General features: G+C 40.7%; 1 protein-coding gene across 5 annotated transcripts in view; it reads left to right on the top strand.

Annotated features, from left to right (window-relative positions):
- Ten-a (tenascin accessory) overlaps nt 1–17,945 on the top strand; it is a 448,965-nt gene that overhangs the window by 152,413 nt on the left and 278,607 nt on the right. For all 5 annotated transcript variants that reach the window (XM_070655994.1, XM_070655991.1, XM_070655993.1 and 2 more), the window contains exons 3-4: nt 3,743–3,798; nt 13,320–13,562. In XM_070655994.1, the coding sequence (XP_070512095.1) occupies nt 3,743–3,798; nt 13,320–13,562 (299 nt within the window). The remainder of the gene's footprint in view (nt 1–3,742; nt 3,799–13,319; nt 13,563–17,945) is intronic.

Below are 17,945 nucleotides of genomic sequence, written 5' to 3'. Positions count from 1 at the left end.
CGTCCGAATAAAACCGCACGGTATGCCATCCCGTTTATTGCTTGACTGTTACTACTACCTTCCTTCATTACTGCTGGTCTTTATGTTATTCGCTACCAGTCGTTGCACACGATTGATATGCGGCAGCGCGCGTGGCGCTAATTTACGAAAATACCCGACCGAGAAAATCCGCAGTATATAACAAAATGTTTACGTAAGAAGCTACGTCAACACGCGCTTAAGTTTCGACGACGTCGCTCCTTAAGAGCTTTCCATCACGAGGGAGGAGCTTCCCTTTATGATGAAACAATATCGTACGTCGCCTTTTTCAACCACCCGCATTTCTTCCGTTCCACCGGCGACCTCGTCTCGCCCACTCATGGTTTTCGTCGCCTCCGCCCTATCTGCATTCCTAGTCCCAACGAGCCGCAAAGGAATTCCAATTTTAAACAAAAGTTTCCTGACGGCAGTAACCTCTCTGGTCCTCCCTCTCCGTTGCACTCCTTTCGCGTCTTCTACCTTCTCTGCTGTCGACGCCGCGGATTCTAGGCGCGCGTTCATGCATGGCCCAACCTGCATGAGCTAGGCACATCGCTTCTTTGTCTACTAACATGTTTCGTTCGTGCCTCCTTCGCCCATTACAGGAATTCTGTTGCTTCTTCGCCCGAGCGAATTTTTTTGCATTTTACGATCGCGAGATCGTTCCATTTTTCTCGCGCTGCGGCTTAATTTTATAACGTCATTTATTTATACAAAAATATTTAATTACTTATCCAAACGCGTTTAAATAATATCTTAACTTGCGTGAGCATTACGAAACCGATAACACGTCTTCTTTCGAGTGTACTGCCGGGATATACTTCCCAGACATACTTTAACCGGTTAAAAGAAAGCAAGAGAGATAGAAGGCACAAAGAGAAATCGCGACATAACATGCACGGCGCGTATCGAGCCTCCGCCGCTTTTTCTCGGATCGCCCATTTTAAATGCCCTTCCCCGTGTCTGCGGATCGTCCGGGTAGAAAAAACGCAAGCTGCCGACGGGGAAAATCGTAGCAAGGGCGACGATAAACAAACGCTAATCCATAAATCCTCTTGCAAACGGCAGAAAGCACGCGCAATATACGTATCGCCGACTCGAGACGTACATCAACGCTGCGTCTGCTGCAATATCGATAAAACATTGATCCGCCATTCGTGCCTGAAGTCTCTTGTATAGGATTCGCAATGCCGTTAGGCATCCCCCGCGCCACGTCGAGCCGAGCCGGGCCGCGCCGTTCACAGATATACCGAGCCGCGCTTGCATACAGAACACTATACCACCGTTTCGACGAGATTATATCCGACTCTCTGCATGCGTGAACTCGCTGCGCCCATTGGGTGCACACGTACGCGTCTGCCGGTATCGTGATCTACACGCGAATCACGAAAGCTTCGCGCATAATTCGACGCTAATGGTATTTGGGTCGGGCCGCGAGACCCGATCTTCCAACCAACCGCGCAACGGTGAAACCCGCGTGGTTACTTAAAAAAATAATCCCCCCATTTTTCTTTTCGGATTCACACATACGCACCTACACACGTGCCCGCGCGCGTTGAGCTTCATTGATAATCGCGATTTTCTGACGTCTATTTAATTTCCGTTGTAAGAGAAATAGAATCTTTTTTTTCTTTATGTTAGATTAATTACAAAACGTCTGATGGATTATTTTCTCGATCGCGCGAATTTTGCTGATCGCGACCGCTTTCTAATCTAGCTTTATTCGATAGATCAAAGCATCAGGAATCAGGGAGCGTCTACATTATCCGGGGCGATGGCGCTTAACGTTGCGCACCGTCGCGGATTTCGATGACCTATCCTACCGACTAATACCCGCTTCTTGCCGGATCAAAGTGCGTATTTCCGTCGGGCAATGAATTGGCAAGCCCGTCTCTGAAGATGATACCGTAATTATAAGGCTGGCGGCAGTTGTGCGCGAGAGGACGGAGATCGATGTCGATGGACCGGCGAGAGGAACGGAAAGGGAAGCGGGGAACGAGATAGAGAGCGCGACGAGATGAACGGTGGTTCAAACACCGCGACACAAAATTCACAATCTAATCCAACTAAGCAAATTACCACCAACTTCCTGGGCGACAGCTACGCACACTGTCCCTTCGCCCTGAATTCCCGACAACTTAGATCAAAGGGAACCGACGTCCTACGCGCGGGAATATCGCGCTCGACAACGTTTCATCTCACGGCGCCCGTACTTCCGGCACCTCTTTTCCTTTACTCTGATCGTTTCACAGACGTTAAACTTGTATGGAGAACAGCTTGGCTGGCCGATTGAACGCGCTCAACCGTTCTACGATCGTGATCGAAGCAGACGCTTGTGTAACGAACGCATCGAGATGCATAGCTTGTCGTGCGCAGCGATATGACGCAAGTTTAATGCGGTTAAGCTCGAATCGCCAATTCGATATGCCATTATTATATTTATATCGCAACTTTTTGTTCCGCGCGTTAAAATATCTGTTGGACTTGCCCTGTTGTACGTAGCTGAACGCGTTGTATTATATCTACTCTTTAGAAAATCATTACAGTCCACTTGTGCACACGTGATCGCAAAGCCGATACATCCGATGCATCCGGATTACTTCAGCCAACCTAAATTACGAAGTGGAAAATCATATCGAAATAATTGGATCGCGCGAGTGTCTGTACGATTAAGCTATAAATCCGAACAGCTTTTCGATCATGTGTACCATTTAGAGACGGTGAGTTCGCAATCGTGCTCGCTCCTAGCTGAATAGCACTTGCGAGATAGAGAGATGGCTGGAATCGACGTCGCCGGATCGCCGGCGGGTGGAGAGGTACGAGGAAAGGTAACACTTCCGGAACGCAATATCATTCGGAGCGAAGCGGACCGTAATTCCCACTTGCTTGGTCTTCGGAGGCGAGGCAGCAGAAGCTGCGTCTGTTGATTATCCGGCTGGTAAACACGGCGCATTGTTATCGATTGGGCCAACAATCTGCCGCCCCCATATTGACGCAATACTGCCTCGCAGTTGCATAATGAATGGTTGGCTAATGACCCTACGGAGCTTGCGGAAACCGCTGCGAGAGGATGACGGCGGGGCCTGGGAGTCGAGCCACTTCCGGCATTAAACATTCACCACCGGCACGAACGAGTTATCCGAGACATTTATCCCGTTTGAGAGTTGCCCGACGCGTTTATGTCCATTGTACCGAATTATTAAAAACTACGAAAAATGGTAAAATCATAAATTTTTTACATCGCGCATATTTAACGTCTGTAAATAATATTAATATTTATAATCGCAGATTTAATGTAGAATGAAATAAAGTCTTGCGAAAAACATTTATATGCATTTTTTCGTCTTTTTTGTTTCGTCTTTTCACAATTATCCTTCTAATATTAAATGTTTACGCGCAGTAAGCTAGTACGCGACGAAAAACGTTTAGATATCTAGTTTTTCTAGCTTGTTATTAGCTAGTAATAATTGTCTCGCTACGTGGCGTTGGACGGTGACAATATGACAGTATGGATAGTGGACAGATTTTTTTTTTAAATAACACTACCTTACTTTCGAATTCTATACAGTATTAACGGCTAGATACTTGCTAAGAAATATATCTAATCTACGTAATCTAACCACTAGCTGCAAATTCAGAATAGTTAAATAAATTTTTACTCGAGTAACTGTACTACGTGTTAATTGCAATCGATAATAATTTACTTTTTTCTTCCTATTTTCAGCTCTGCCGACGCGGACGCTAATAAGCAAATTCTGACCACTAGTCTGACGTGTCACTGTAAGTACCTTACGGCAAATTTGACATTTAGTTTTAAAAATAAAACAATACTTTTTTTTAAAAGCATCTTTGTTGGCAGAATAATATAAATAAAATAATGGAGCTCGGCGAAATTGAATTTCCATCAGCCTCAATAATCAAAAGTACGTTTAATAAAGAGCTCCTCGTACCGACGCATAAAGAAATCCGAATTGAGTTTCATCGTGCAGAGAGATTCTTTTACCCGCGCACCACGACACGGCGGGACTTTCTTCGTATTTTTGTCGCGTGAATTATTCCTTTCTCGCGGGGGCTCAACGTCGTCTGCACCGTTACGCAACTTGTACTTTAGTACATCCCGACTGTGATTCTTTTGTAGCGGTAGCCGGCTTTCCGTCACTTTGCACGGTTTGCGTCGCGAGAGATGGTGAAACGTTAGACGAGGGTCGCGACTTTCGCATGAAACTTCCTCCACTTTTGTCCCCGGCTGACGCCATAACGACTCTAATCTCCTTACGCTTCAAGCTGTTTTTACCGACCAAACGAAAGTGCTTACGGCGTTGACCAGTCGGGTAAGAGACTTACAATTTACTTCTATCTAAGAAGCTTTGCAGGACGCGCAGAATGTTGTCGCTATTCTGGGCTTTATTTAATGTTCATGTCATTTTACATTTGCGCCGCGACGCGAGTTTATCCTGGTATCCGCCGGTGTCATTTTTTTTTTTTTTTTTTGCGAGAGCGTTCTGAAGAATGCCCCGAGAGAGAAGTAAGGGGAAGAAAATTGTAGAATTTTTCGACGCGAGACGGAATTAAAAGGGAGATTGCGTAAGAATGCGCGCGAGAGTATCGCGTAGCAATTGAAAATGTAAATCCTCGCGTGACACTCTATTTGTTTCGTGAATGCTGCAATGTCTATATTGTAACGAAAGACTTCTCGCTCATGTTACCGCGCGAATAAACGTTGAGAGACTACATCCGTGATTAGTGCGCCGAGTGTTTCTAAAATGCTTGAACTTCAACAGCACGTTCTACTAAACAAAATAATGAGAAAAGTTCATATAAACGAACAACCATCAAACGCAACTTTTATTTACTTTTGTTATCTAACTTTTTTTTTTAATTCGAGTAATCGGGCCAATTTGTAATAGGACGTATTCCTAGGACGTATTTGCTGAGAAAAATTAGACTTAAAACGTTTAATGCGTCGGAAATGAGAAGAGGCGTTAGATAAACCATTTACGTATACGCCAATTGTTCATAAGCGTCAAATTTAATTTGCAATCCTGATCTTTTTCATGCTACAAGCACGCGGTTTAATTTAACGAGCATGAGAAATAATGTAGGGTAATAACGTTACTTAAATCTCATTGTTGCAGCGTGTGCATAAGATATGCACAATTCCGATACGAATCTGGTGGAAAGCATTGAATGTTTTAGATGACGGGAGTGCATTAAACGGTCCGTAAAATTTCCTGGCGGAAATCTACCAACACGTGCGAAATTTCGTTTCTATTTATAGCTTATTCTCTTATACGGGGTTGTAGAACGTTTCAGAACATTTCACGGATGTAGTGTTGAATGAATCATCCCGCGTTCCTACGCATAACACCCCAGGGGCTTTCGAAGGACAATCCAATTTCCACGACCAGTCTTTCGTTTCAAGAATGTTGTTTTCTGCAGGTCGGAAAAGTGACAGTCTGAAAGTCTCAGGGACCTCGTGCTTTCTTTTTCGACGATATCAGATAGATTTTGTCTTTTTATCGAACTCGTATCTCTATGCATTAAAAAGTCAAATGTTTCTCGTACATTTTCGGTGGCATATTATTCCAATATTGCTTAAGCAGAAATACATGCATCTAAACTACGCATATATACATGCAGATAAAATAGACGTTTGTTATTACACGTTTTATTTTGTTCTTTCTCTCTCTTTCTTTCTCTATATATATAACAATATACCCGTATAAAATCATTGCAAATATACTAGGTAATTAATTTTCATATTTTTAATCTTCGTTTTTATGCAGATATAAAGCCCCGCGATAAACCTACATCCGTATTTTCCGTTATCGTATTACGTTGGAATTATTGCAAAAATTAATTATTCCTCATGGGACTGGAAGTATTCGATTCATTAGGGAATCGTCATTCACAGTTGAACGTTTATTTCAGTTACGTCCGATATAACAACGTTGTAATTATACAATAAATTTTACTTTGATTTGCAATTTACTGATAATGAAAAAAGTTTTAAAAAATTTATGCTTAAAATTAACCGGTGTTAATAATTGCCGTTTTTGCACGTGTGAGTGTACTTTGTAATTCTAATTAATATATGGCAATTTTCCTGTACGTCATAAGACAAATCTCCCACATTCGCGAGCCTACAAAAACAGATCAGGGTCGACGATTGCGCGACACGTAATCCCACGCGGAGAATCGTTAAATGGTTCGTGCGACTTTGTGTTAGTGAGAAACGACGTTCATTTAGCAGCATCCAACGGACCCCAAAGTGGGTTTACATCGCAGTTAAGTTTCATCGTAACGCCCCCGCGACGGTTGGATGCTGTGATGCTAAACCGTCTTTCCTGCAGCTAGTGACGACGTCGCGCGGGGTGGATTTACCGACCATTTGGCAAATGAAGATGAAACTACATCGTAGATTACGGAGCGAGAGCGAGGCAGAAGCGCAGGACGCAATAGAGTGTCGAGTATCTTAACGTATCTATTGGCAATAATTAACTATATTGCTACGATTTTGATAAAAGCATGCGCGAAACAGAGAAAAGGAAGACTCGATTATTGTTTCATAATTATAATTGACGCGATAATTTCTCTTGTGTTAAAGTAATATTTTATTCCATAAGATTTGCGTTGATGCTCACGTTATTTTCGCATTCCAATTCCGAAGCACGTTTTTAAGATCGCAATGCATACTGCTACGTACGTATATTTGTGATTAAATAGAAGAGTCACTACCAAGAATAATTGAGCTTCAAAGAGCCGCTAACAATCAACTTTGTAATCACTGCAATCGAACGGAACGATCGTTAGGATCCGATGCCTTTCCTCTCTGATCTCGAACGAGACGTCTATAAACGCCGCGGCGATGGACCCGTTTGCTTTCTATCGACTGCTACTTTGAACTTTCGATAGTACTCAGTCTATGACACGTGGAAGCTCTCTTTCGAAGTAAATTAAACGGAAATCATTACCTCCCTCTAGTCCTCCTTCTCTTTCTCTCTCTCTTTCTCTCCCTCTCTCTCTCTTTTTCTTTTTCATCTCTTATTCCGGACGCATCTCTTTCACCTTTCATCGTTGTTAGAGCGGCGCGAGTATTACTTTTCATTTTCCCTTTTATTTGCAATAAGAATTATATCTTTTAGTCCAGCATAAAAAAAAATCTTTCCTCATAATATAAAATATTAAATTATTAATGGATCGATACTTGTCTACTGCCGAGATAGAAAAAAAAATTCCTTTATATAGATCAAATTTTATCAAAGTTTTCAAGGTGATACATCTATAATTCGTTTACAAAAAGAGTGTCACATACACGTGACGGTTATTCGATACTTATATGCTCACCGTGCTAAAAATTTCCGGGAAAATAAATACTGCCCTGATGCTGTAGTCACATTCGTGCCAATATATTCACGCCCTAGCGATGCCTCGCGGTTTTTCGATTTTGTCAGGGCAAACAAAATTTATGAGTAAACTGCTTCGCTGTAATGTTATAATGCCATCCATCCTCATCGATTATCACCGCTTTTAATAATTTCTATCTCGTCTCCATGAATCATCATCAATCGCGCGACAGATTTTGAAATATATTTAAAGCTCTTCTATCAAAGAAAGGGAGAAAGAGACAGGAAGACAAGGAGTATGAGGCGAGAAAGCAGGGAGAATGAGAGAAAAAGAGAGTGAGAGAGAGAGAAAGAAGGGGGGAGAAGAGAAGTCATCTAAAAGCAGATTTATCTTGATCAATAAATTATTATAGAAAGCATGATGCAAAACGTGATGTAAGCCTCAATTTATAAATTAAATACCCAATAAACGCAAGAATAAATTAAATTTTTGTAGAAAAATAATTTTTTTTTCTTTTAATCCGCCGCGTAAAAAATTTTTTTGTTTGAAAAAAATATTAAAGTAATTAAATTACAAGTACGTATAAAAAATTGAAATATACCTATGATAGTTCATGTTTGTCAACGTGCAAATTTTAAGTAGACTGGGCTCTGAAGAACGAGCAGTGTGTGTCGTTAATTCATCGATATAAACGATCCACTTGATCGAGCAAGCAAGCTCATCTTCGTGAGAGATAACACTGGGTGGGCACGATAGGTCGCGACAAAAGTTAACGAGATGGTGTTAATTAAATCCCGCACGGTCGATCGCGAGTGGGAAAATTTGACAATAGACACGCCTACACGTTCTCGTCGGTGCATAGAATATACATGCATGTATACTCATACACACATATACAAAATATATATATATATGTATATATATATATATATATATATATATATATATATATATATATATATTATATGTGTACACATTACACACATGTACGTACATATAGATATACAATATACGTCAGCTTGTCTATGCATCGACGCGCTACCACGACGGATCGGTCGGTGGGCACGGCCGGTGGTCGAACTCCGATGAATCGATGACCGCTTTTAGTAATGATGTGTACATGGCAGGCCATCCTCTCCCGATGGAACGCCGCGCCGGGGTCAACGCAGGACGCCGCGGCTGCATCGGAGGATCGTGTGTAGTGGCAGCCAGAGTTTGCCGAGGGGGACTTATTACGTCCCTAGAATTACCATATAAATTATCGCGTGATGAACCCGCCGGAGTGCGAAACCGTGCACGCTCCGGCCTTTGTCGAGGTTTCGGTTATGGTTAATCGGCCACGCCGTTTAATTGACATTCTGCACCGCAAAATGCCGCGGAGGCTGCCGCTGCCGTGCAATTTTCTTCATCGCGCTATCTATTCGATCGAGGGGGATGATTGACGGCCGCATTTACATCAAATTTAGCCAAGTGCTGGGATTTTCGCGTAATCTCAAATTTTCCCATGCGACCACAGTAATTATCGCGAAGAAATAACATCGCGTTGTCAGCTTAAAAAAGAGAGGAGGTTGTTTACAAAATGTATAATAAAAGGATACCTCAAAGGCCTTTTTAATTTGCAGTTTACGAAAATCGCGTTAATTATTTCTCGTTTAAATAAGAATATTTAAACAGAAATTAATAACTGAAAAGGACATCTATTTATTTCTCATTTACCAGTAATTAATAATCTCTTCGTTTATTATGGAAGAACGTTACGTTAAACGCGCCGGTAATATTATCTATTCAAAATACTGTATTTAATATAATTCTGTGCATCTTGGATTACATACGGCAAAGCGCCGTGGAAACGCACACGCCGAGCACAAAGTAAATTTATGCCCGTGCGTGCAGTATATGCGTTATGTAAATTATAAACACGCCAACACGTGTGTTGTAATTAATGTGTATTCAAATTTCTATCGTCAAAGTCGACAAATGCCTCACGGGCGCTTCGGAAACGTAACGCAGATTAAAGCTATATAATTATCCGGCGCGATAATATCGAGGCAGCAGCAGCGGTCCATGGCGGGGTAACTGGGCGAGGATACCTAATATTTAAGGCCGTGCCTTCTTGACGAGCAAAGAGGTTTTCACGCATCCCGATGAATATGCAAGAGTCTTTCTCGAATCATATCTGGCTGCGCAGGCCGCCGGTCTATGTTTCATGCATTCAGATGCCCTTCTTACATTCCTAAAAGGCGGACCGCGGCAGACACGGTTGAACAATGTCGTCTAATGTTACCTTCATTAGATGCCGTTTAAAAACCCGGTCCACATTTCTCGTGAAATTCTCGCCGCGACGGTGGTATGCAAATCCCACTCAATTCGCACGAACACGAGGAAACTCTTAAAGCCTTTTATAGTATGCCTTCTCTAAGACTGAATTCGTGGCCTGAAAGTCGGAGTGCTACTATATTCTCAAGCATGGGTATTACGAGACGACTTTTCGCGCGGGTTATACGTATACGTGGCTGAGGATTTTTAACCCCTTCTAAGAGGTTGCGACACGCGCAGACTGATTTATATTTACAGAATAACGAATATCGCGGTGCGCCGCGAGTGGCATGCATGAAATCCGACGCGCACGCCTCGCGTTTCTCTGTTGAACAAATTTTTCGTTTATTTAATACGATAAACGATCCGTGCAGCGCCAACTATTGCATACTTTTGCTATTCTTACAAGAACAATTTGGCATTGTCGTTGACAAATAGTGACAAACTTTTGCGTTGACTTATTATTACACAAAGTGAGAATCAGTTTCCTGGCAATAATAAGCACGTGCGACGTGTCTCAATATTAAAAACGTCCACCCTAATGCTTGTTCTGTGTCCGACGTCGGATGTAACCAGCGAATATCCCGAGATTGTACCACGTTATCTCGTAAGATTATGATTTTTAACACCAACTTTGTTTTATTAGAACCCGCCGAAACATCTATGTAACGATCTTATTAAACACGACATCTCGCAATAAGAGAAAAACTTTACGTTACGTTTCACTCTTTCTTTCAAACATTATCATTTATCGTACAAAACTTTTCTACATAAATTTGATTATTAATATTTAATATTAATATTTTATTTAAGATAAATTTTTTATCGGAATAGCAATTAATCATAAAAACATGTGCCTTAAAATAAAAAAATTCCCCGTTCATGCTTTCTTTCTTCAAAAGAAATTTATATTAAATTTTTATGTTAAAAACAGCAGTATGTGATAATAGCAGAGCCATACTCGAAGTCAGCAAATCCCTGACAGCCCTCTTCGCGAAGCACTTTATATCGTACAGGCCCATTATATTATCAGCCGCGTGTTATAAGTTATAGCAATAAGAGTTCTCCACGGCTGTATAGTATATTTTATGTTTATGACCCCTTGTAAAAATTTTCTATTAAAACGACGAATGCCGTTCGCAACTATGAAAGAGGCAGTACAATGTGTAATATCAAGAACATTATACTATTTTATACTTTATCTATTTTTTCAGCCTTGGAATTCTTTTTTTTTTTTTTTTTTTTTGTTACGACGAAACCATTATTCTTGTAAACCGTGGAATTTCATAAAGTTATTAAATATCTATAATTTGCTTTTCTACAGTACGCCGATTAATAATATAAAACTTGTTATACGACAATAAATGTGTACTTAAGGCAGATAAAGAGAATCATAGGATGGAAATGTCAAATTGACATGATAAAGCTGACATAAAGGATCACTTGATGTCATTCAAAATCGTTTCATTGCTGTTTTAAGAATCGAGGTCATAAAAAAAAAAAAATATCGGTCAATAACGTGAAATCACGAAGACTGACAGATGATCGTCCCTTAACGTTCCTCTTGCTTTGCCCGGGGAAGAGGCACTCGACTACGCTTGCGGGTTCTTCGTTAACACGACTCGCACCACGGAAGGTTTCCGATTCACTTACGGTTTGACAAGTCGCCCACATTCTCAACGCACTTACGCGAACGAAGGAGGATGCGAAGGGCCGACGAAACAAAACATCGCAAAGTGCCCTCGTGTGTGGAGGATGCGACCTGTTAGCTACTATTGAGGCAAGTGAGAAAAGTGGCTGTGAGAGGTGCACGGCGATGCATAAGAGCGCATCTCCCAAGTACGGTTTATCCCCCGGCCGGCTTTGCGACGCATTGAGATTTATTAACGCGACGCTCGACACCGCGGGATGTCTCCCCATAAATTTCACGGTTGCAAATTTCTGGGAATTCACGCCGATATGCTCGCGGTTATGAACCGTCCCGTTTAATTCCCCCTCTCCCTCCTACCGCTCCGATTTTGAATTATGGCTGGATAAAGCTTGTCATTATGCAACGCGGTTCCCTCTATTTACAGCATTCGAGTAATACGACGATTGCCGAAATTATTTTTAAAAAACACGCGCGTGAAAGCGTTGTTTACCAAATATGAATTATAAATTTATGACGTATATATTACCACTATTATTGTACTTTTATAAAATCGATCTGACGCAGCTTGTGTGTGTGCTTGCCACGTAGAATTTAATTTACTTCCATCTCATTCAATTTTCATATAATATTTGCCGAGCAAATTCCCTGACCAACTCTATCGGATACAGCCATCGGTAAACGGCCGTATTTATTTTCTTTTATTGAATCGGGATCGCGTGCGCTCCATGAGATTGTTTTTTGCCATATTCACATTTATATCTCGTTTAAAAGTCCGCAATTATTACGTATCATTAATCGTATAAATATGATCGATGGGGCTATCTTTCCGTGTCGGCGACGACAATAGATTAGCATTAATTCCGTTCTTCGAATACGTGACCGAAAACGTAACACGGCCATCCCATTTGTGATACCAGACCTAAACTGAAATTTCATAGTCCAAGGAACAGTGAGTGATCTTAAGACATCACTGTTCGGTTCTCCCTCCGAGCATCAATCAGTGGTCCCTGCAATCAAGGCAGAGCAACGGCGAGCGAGGACGTCTCCATGGGAATTTCGAGAGGCATCCACCACTCAATTATTTGCCACCATACACATTCGAGATCTTATCGGTCTACGGAAATCTGTACTCGAAGGAGGGTCAACAAGAAAATTTTGCGGAAATTTAGTTGCTTACTATTGAAACTTGTGTAGCAAATATAAAATGTTCAAGGAAATATAATGAGAAATCTTTATCAATAATACGTTATCGAAATCAGAAGACAAATTTAAGAAATATAATCAGATCACTTTGAACAGTTGATAATTAATTGAGATATACGGAACATATTATACGTGTAATGTCATTACTTCGTATTTTGTTTTGTAAAAAGTTTTTTAAATTTTCTTTCCCAGCATTTTGTTACTTAAAATATTATCGGAACCAGAGAAAAGCATTACTCCTTTGTATATTTTGATTGACAATGCATATTAATACATTCTATAATTCAGATATAAACAAACCTGTCAGCAGCCAAGCTAGAATTATCTGCATTGAATATCAGCAAATGTCGAGTATGCAATTCGATTTCGTTCGGCCCTGAATGATTCCGAGCAACGGCCGTGAATGCCTAATGAGTCGCTGTTGTTCGACATTGACATGCTATCGACGCTCCACGTAATGGCATCATTGTTATTCCACGCAACAATTTTCGTGTTATGTTCGACCCCGCCATTTGCCATTCTTACACAAATCTTAAGATATTCTCTAACACGCGGAGAAACGTTATTAAAAGCAGAACTTAGTAATCTTCCCTTGTACGCTGTAATTAATTCAAATGTGGAACGTGATTTCAATATCTTTTAAAAATCGCATACCGCGAAAGAGATTTTTTTTATATGCATATAATACAATTTACAAGGGAATGTAATAACGTTGTACTTTTTTTTTTTTTTCAACGATATATGCGTTATACTATCACTCTAAATTATTAACCACTTGTTACAGATGCTGCAGTGATGGACAGCGAGGGCACATTGGGCCGCCATGCAAATGGGGGCCGTGGGCTGCGCCGTCAACGGTCCCTAGAATGGAGAGAACGGCGCGGTTATGGAGCCAGTGCTCAATCTAGTAGCGATGATGAAGATAACGCACGTCACGCAGTGGGCCCGGTGTCGAGCTCGTCTGTTGCAAGAGGTGCTCGTAGCCCCGGTCAAGTCTTCGCCTCTATTTTGGCGCAACAATATGGAAGTGAGTTCCATTTATTTATTTTTACGATTAAACTTTCTTTTTGTTATAACACGCAGTTCTATCCGTATAAAAATTTTAATAAAAGCTAACGGTTGTATCTCAAAAAAAAAGAGATATTTATCTAACATGGTTATTTACTATTAAAGAAAACTTTTTTTTTGTTAATTTTAAATTTCTCTTGCGTTTAATATAAAATAGAATGCCCTAACGAATAAACTAACAAGAAAACAGAAACTGTTGATACGCATTATATTTATACTCAGTGCGTATTGCAAATCTGCGATACAATTCTATGTTTGTTATATTCAACAGAGCAAAACTGGCGTATATTTGCAATCGTTCGAATCTATCGAAAAAACGTGATTCTGCCAACAATCACTGTTTCGTTGTTGATTTTTTCATCGATATCTACTTTTGATTTACAGTTGATCCTATTTTTATGGATGAATCCAGTGACAGCACAATATTATATTTATTCGCTATAATGATTTTTCGATCGAGAGATGTAATTTTAATGTATATTTTACACGCTTTGTACCTTGTTTTACTGTAGCAAAATTTTTTTTTTTTTAAGAATATTTATATATAATCGTAAAATATATTATTAAATCACACAATTAATTTCATAACAGATACAGTATACATTGTGAAATTCCATTAAAAAATAATAATTTAAAATATTATTTTAACGTCTGTATAACGGAGATCATGTGTGTACCACAACGAGAGTTCGAAGCTAGATGTTGCGAATAAATGCATACAACGTGTTTAATGGCAAGAAACGTTATCAACTATCCTGTTATTAAGTCCGATTGCGTGTCGTGACTTTTGCAACTGCTTTAATTGCGGCGCGTCGGACTAAAGTTGCTTCTTTTTCCTCTATTTGATCTGGTATACCAATAACCAAGTTTTACGTGCCTCGTTCATCATATTCCATCAAACACCCAGGAGCTCGCCCATTCAGTCCGCTTCCCTTAATCTCGCCTCGGCTTTCCACCAAACGCGTAGATTAAAGGATTTACGAAATTAGTTTTACTTCCTCGCGTCGTCTACAAGCACTGCCGGATATTACGTTCGAAGACCAAAATCAAGATTGCCGCGCCGGCAACCTCCTTCTAATATAATACCTAATATAATGGGTGTGAGTACTTTGAAAAGTAAATGAAGCCTCGCGAATAATAATTTTCACAAACGTATATTATTACGCGGAAACCAAGTTACGCGAGTTACGTGTTAAAACTGTTTTATATCTTTAATTTTACATCGATGTGAAAGTACTTCGCGCGCGTAAAGAGGAGGAGGGGGAAAATATGTTACAATTTTAATGGCAAAACAACGAACTGGGTTGGAAAAAAATAATGCAATAAGTCGAGATAAGTTGTCTCATATGGTATTCCGTTATCTGCTCCCCTAATATCTACTTCATCATCTCCCTCGTCGCTTCTCTATTCCCACGTTTCATCGATTCGTCTTGAGGCTGAACAAAGTAGGGGACGTTGCGCGCATCGACGATAGGGACGAACTCAATTAATAGCGATAGTCCGGTTTATACTATATTTCTTGGTTGCGGTATCAAGCGAGAGAGAGAGAAAGAGAAAGAGAGAGAGGGGGAGGGCGAGCCCAACAGTCCACCTCACGTCTGTCTGCATTTGTTCCAATTCACTTGCTGCCGATTACCGCGTTGCCTCTCCGCGCTGATCCCACGTCGTCCAACCCCATTTTCATCCCTATTCTCCCATTTCCTCCGCCCTCGATCTGCGCCTGACCCGTTCTCTCTCGAGCCCATCTACCACTCGACTCGGTGGGCACAGCGCAGTGTCACGTAACCGCACTCGAAATGTATCGAAAGAGTCGATGTACCGACAACGTAATGACTCGCCTTTACTAGCCCGCAGCTCTCGTGCTTGTCCCATTCCGTTTCCGCATACCATTCTCTCGGTTACCACTTGATACGCATTTTATTGTGAAACGATATTACGCAGTTTTCCGCGACGATTGCGATCTCAAATGTATTTTCCGCTTGAAAAGAATGATTGCGTGGTTACGTCGTTTCGAAATCTCGTTTATTAATCTATTTTTTATCTGCTAGGAAGTATTTGTCATCATTACTAACGACGAAAAAAAAAGAAAAAAAAAAAAAAGAATGATTAACAGTTCAATAACCGCGATTAAAGTCCGGACGCAAAAATTTCTCTAACAAAAATACATATGTTACGACGTTATCATCTCTATATGATATAATGGACAGAGATCTCTTTTTCCCATGCCTTCTTAGCTCGGATTAAAATACCTATTACAGCTTTTAGTCAGACGCAAAAGAAAGTATCGTCTCTTTATTAATGGTATCCGATGTGTCACGTTACAAGAGGGCCGAAGCGTGCCGATATGGATGGCGGCTCTTAATCTCCGTCCGCACAGTCATCAATATATTGATGTCCGGCCGTTGGGGATCCTGTCTCCAGGCGAGCCCGGACCAAGCCGACCTAGACATTATATTGCCAGCTCATTACACCAGCAACAGTTCATATCACGCTTTACTACCTTCCGGAAAATGTTGTCCTCCGAAATGTCACGTATGTGTGCGTAGAAATCTCGCGTAAACGACGACACCGTATCACGGCGCTACGTGTATTATCCCCAAGAGATTATATAAATTGGTAATTTGGTACGGCGAAATAAATACAATGGCAGTGTACGGGATTATTACGCGAGTGCACACCTATCTGTTTATTGGGCCGTTTCATTCGCGTTAATCAAATATACATTTATACGTTATTCAATATATGGATATTGATACATTGATTCATACATGTCTATTGTTCCATATTTCGCCTCCCCCTTTCCCTCCCCTCCCCCGATAAATTCTAAAATCGATGCATCGCGTAATCGATCAAAAAGCAACGCGCGCGTTACTGTCATTTATGAGTCGACACAGCGTAAATCTCGAGGTTGCATCACGTGGAATCGTATCATCGATTTATATTTATGTCAAATATTTACAGATCACTGTACCGCATCGTTATGCCCCGCGGACGGCCACTGGCCGGGAAAGTGTCATGACCGAAATGAATAAAACAAATTCGAAGATATCACAGCAAAGAGTGTTCTTAGTATTAATGGGGGCGGTAACGAGAACTAAAAGCCGACTGCTTTTCCAGCTAAGGCTCGAGACCTTCTAACCGCGCTCGAGCTCTCCATCTGGCCCCCGAGCATTTTCAAGTTACTACATACCACGGACTCTTAGCTACCCGATGTATTCTCAAGGATTTCAGAAGATGAGGTTAAGCCATGGATAAATTTTTAATGGTCAGATGGAAGTTTCAGCTTCGCGAAGTAATCGTATGGTATATGCGAGATAGAAGGATTAGTTTAGAATTCGAAAACAGCCAAGTCATTATAGCTCGAGAATGAGGAAATCAATCTTAAATCATTCTCAACAATTTCGTAGCTTTCAAGTTTTTAAATGACCTAATCTCTTGCGTATTTAAAATATTAGCAAAAAAAAAAAAAATTTTAATAGAATTTATTGGATACTATCGGTCAATTTTCTTTCTCTGCGTTGCTATAATGTTACTTCTTTATTAAGAGTTTTCGGTAAGAACACAGATTATATAATGGAATCCTTATTCGAGTGTAACGGCATATATGTGAGAGTTGGAAACTCTAAGACGCTAACGTACGGGATTAGATATCTGGAGTTCTCGTAACGGGCCCGGAAAATGGGTTAAAACAACAATCATTAGAAGGTAATGCGAAAGTTTCGTCGGAAAAGAAAGCAACGGTCTACCGTTTCCACTTATTCCATCACGTCAGAAACTTACACACTAGCGAGCGTCGTAGCTATCAGAAGGAATGAATAATTTGAAGATGTCGGATCGCACAATCGAAATTCACATGTCTGGGAATCGTTTTGAACGTCAAATTATGAGGGGGTGGGAAGGCGCTCTCTTCGAGCGATCGCTTGAATAATTACGTTACAGACAGTCAATCCATTTAAATCACTCTATTGCCGACAAATGGTTCATTAAAATGCAGCGGATCGAATTCCTGTCGCGCCAATTGCGCAACGGTTCGCGGCGCGGGAATATTCTGATAAATTCTAATAAATCTTGTCTCGATGAACCTACTGCCGACGGTTGAGAAGGGTCGCTAACGCGTTTGTAGACAAAGTAAATTTGCATTAACAAAATTACTTTGCATTACAAAGTATATTTTACATAAGTTTGCGATTAATACTCCAAATGTTATTCTTAAGATTTATATATCTTCGCCAAGAAACCTTGTGTTACAAAAATTTGAAAATGGAAGCGACATGATATTTCTACAAAGGAGTGTCTTGTACATAAAATTTTTTTTTATGAATAAAAGTATTAACTTATTAAT

The sequence above is a fragment of the Cardiocondyla obscurior genome, linkage group LG04 (assembly GCF_019399895.1).
Source record: "Cardiocondyla obscurior isolate alpha-2009 linkage group LG04, Cobs3.1, whole genome shotgun sequence".
Classification (NCBI taxonomy): domain Eukaryota; kingdom Metazoa; phylum Arthropoda; class Insecta; order Hymenoptera; family Formicidae; genus Cardiocondyla; species Cardiocondyla obscurior.
The sequence above is the reverse complement of the archived record's forward strand: the minus strand, read 5'-3'. Positions and strand labels throughout refer to the sequence as shown.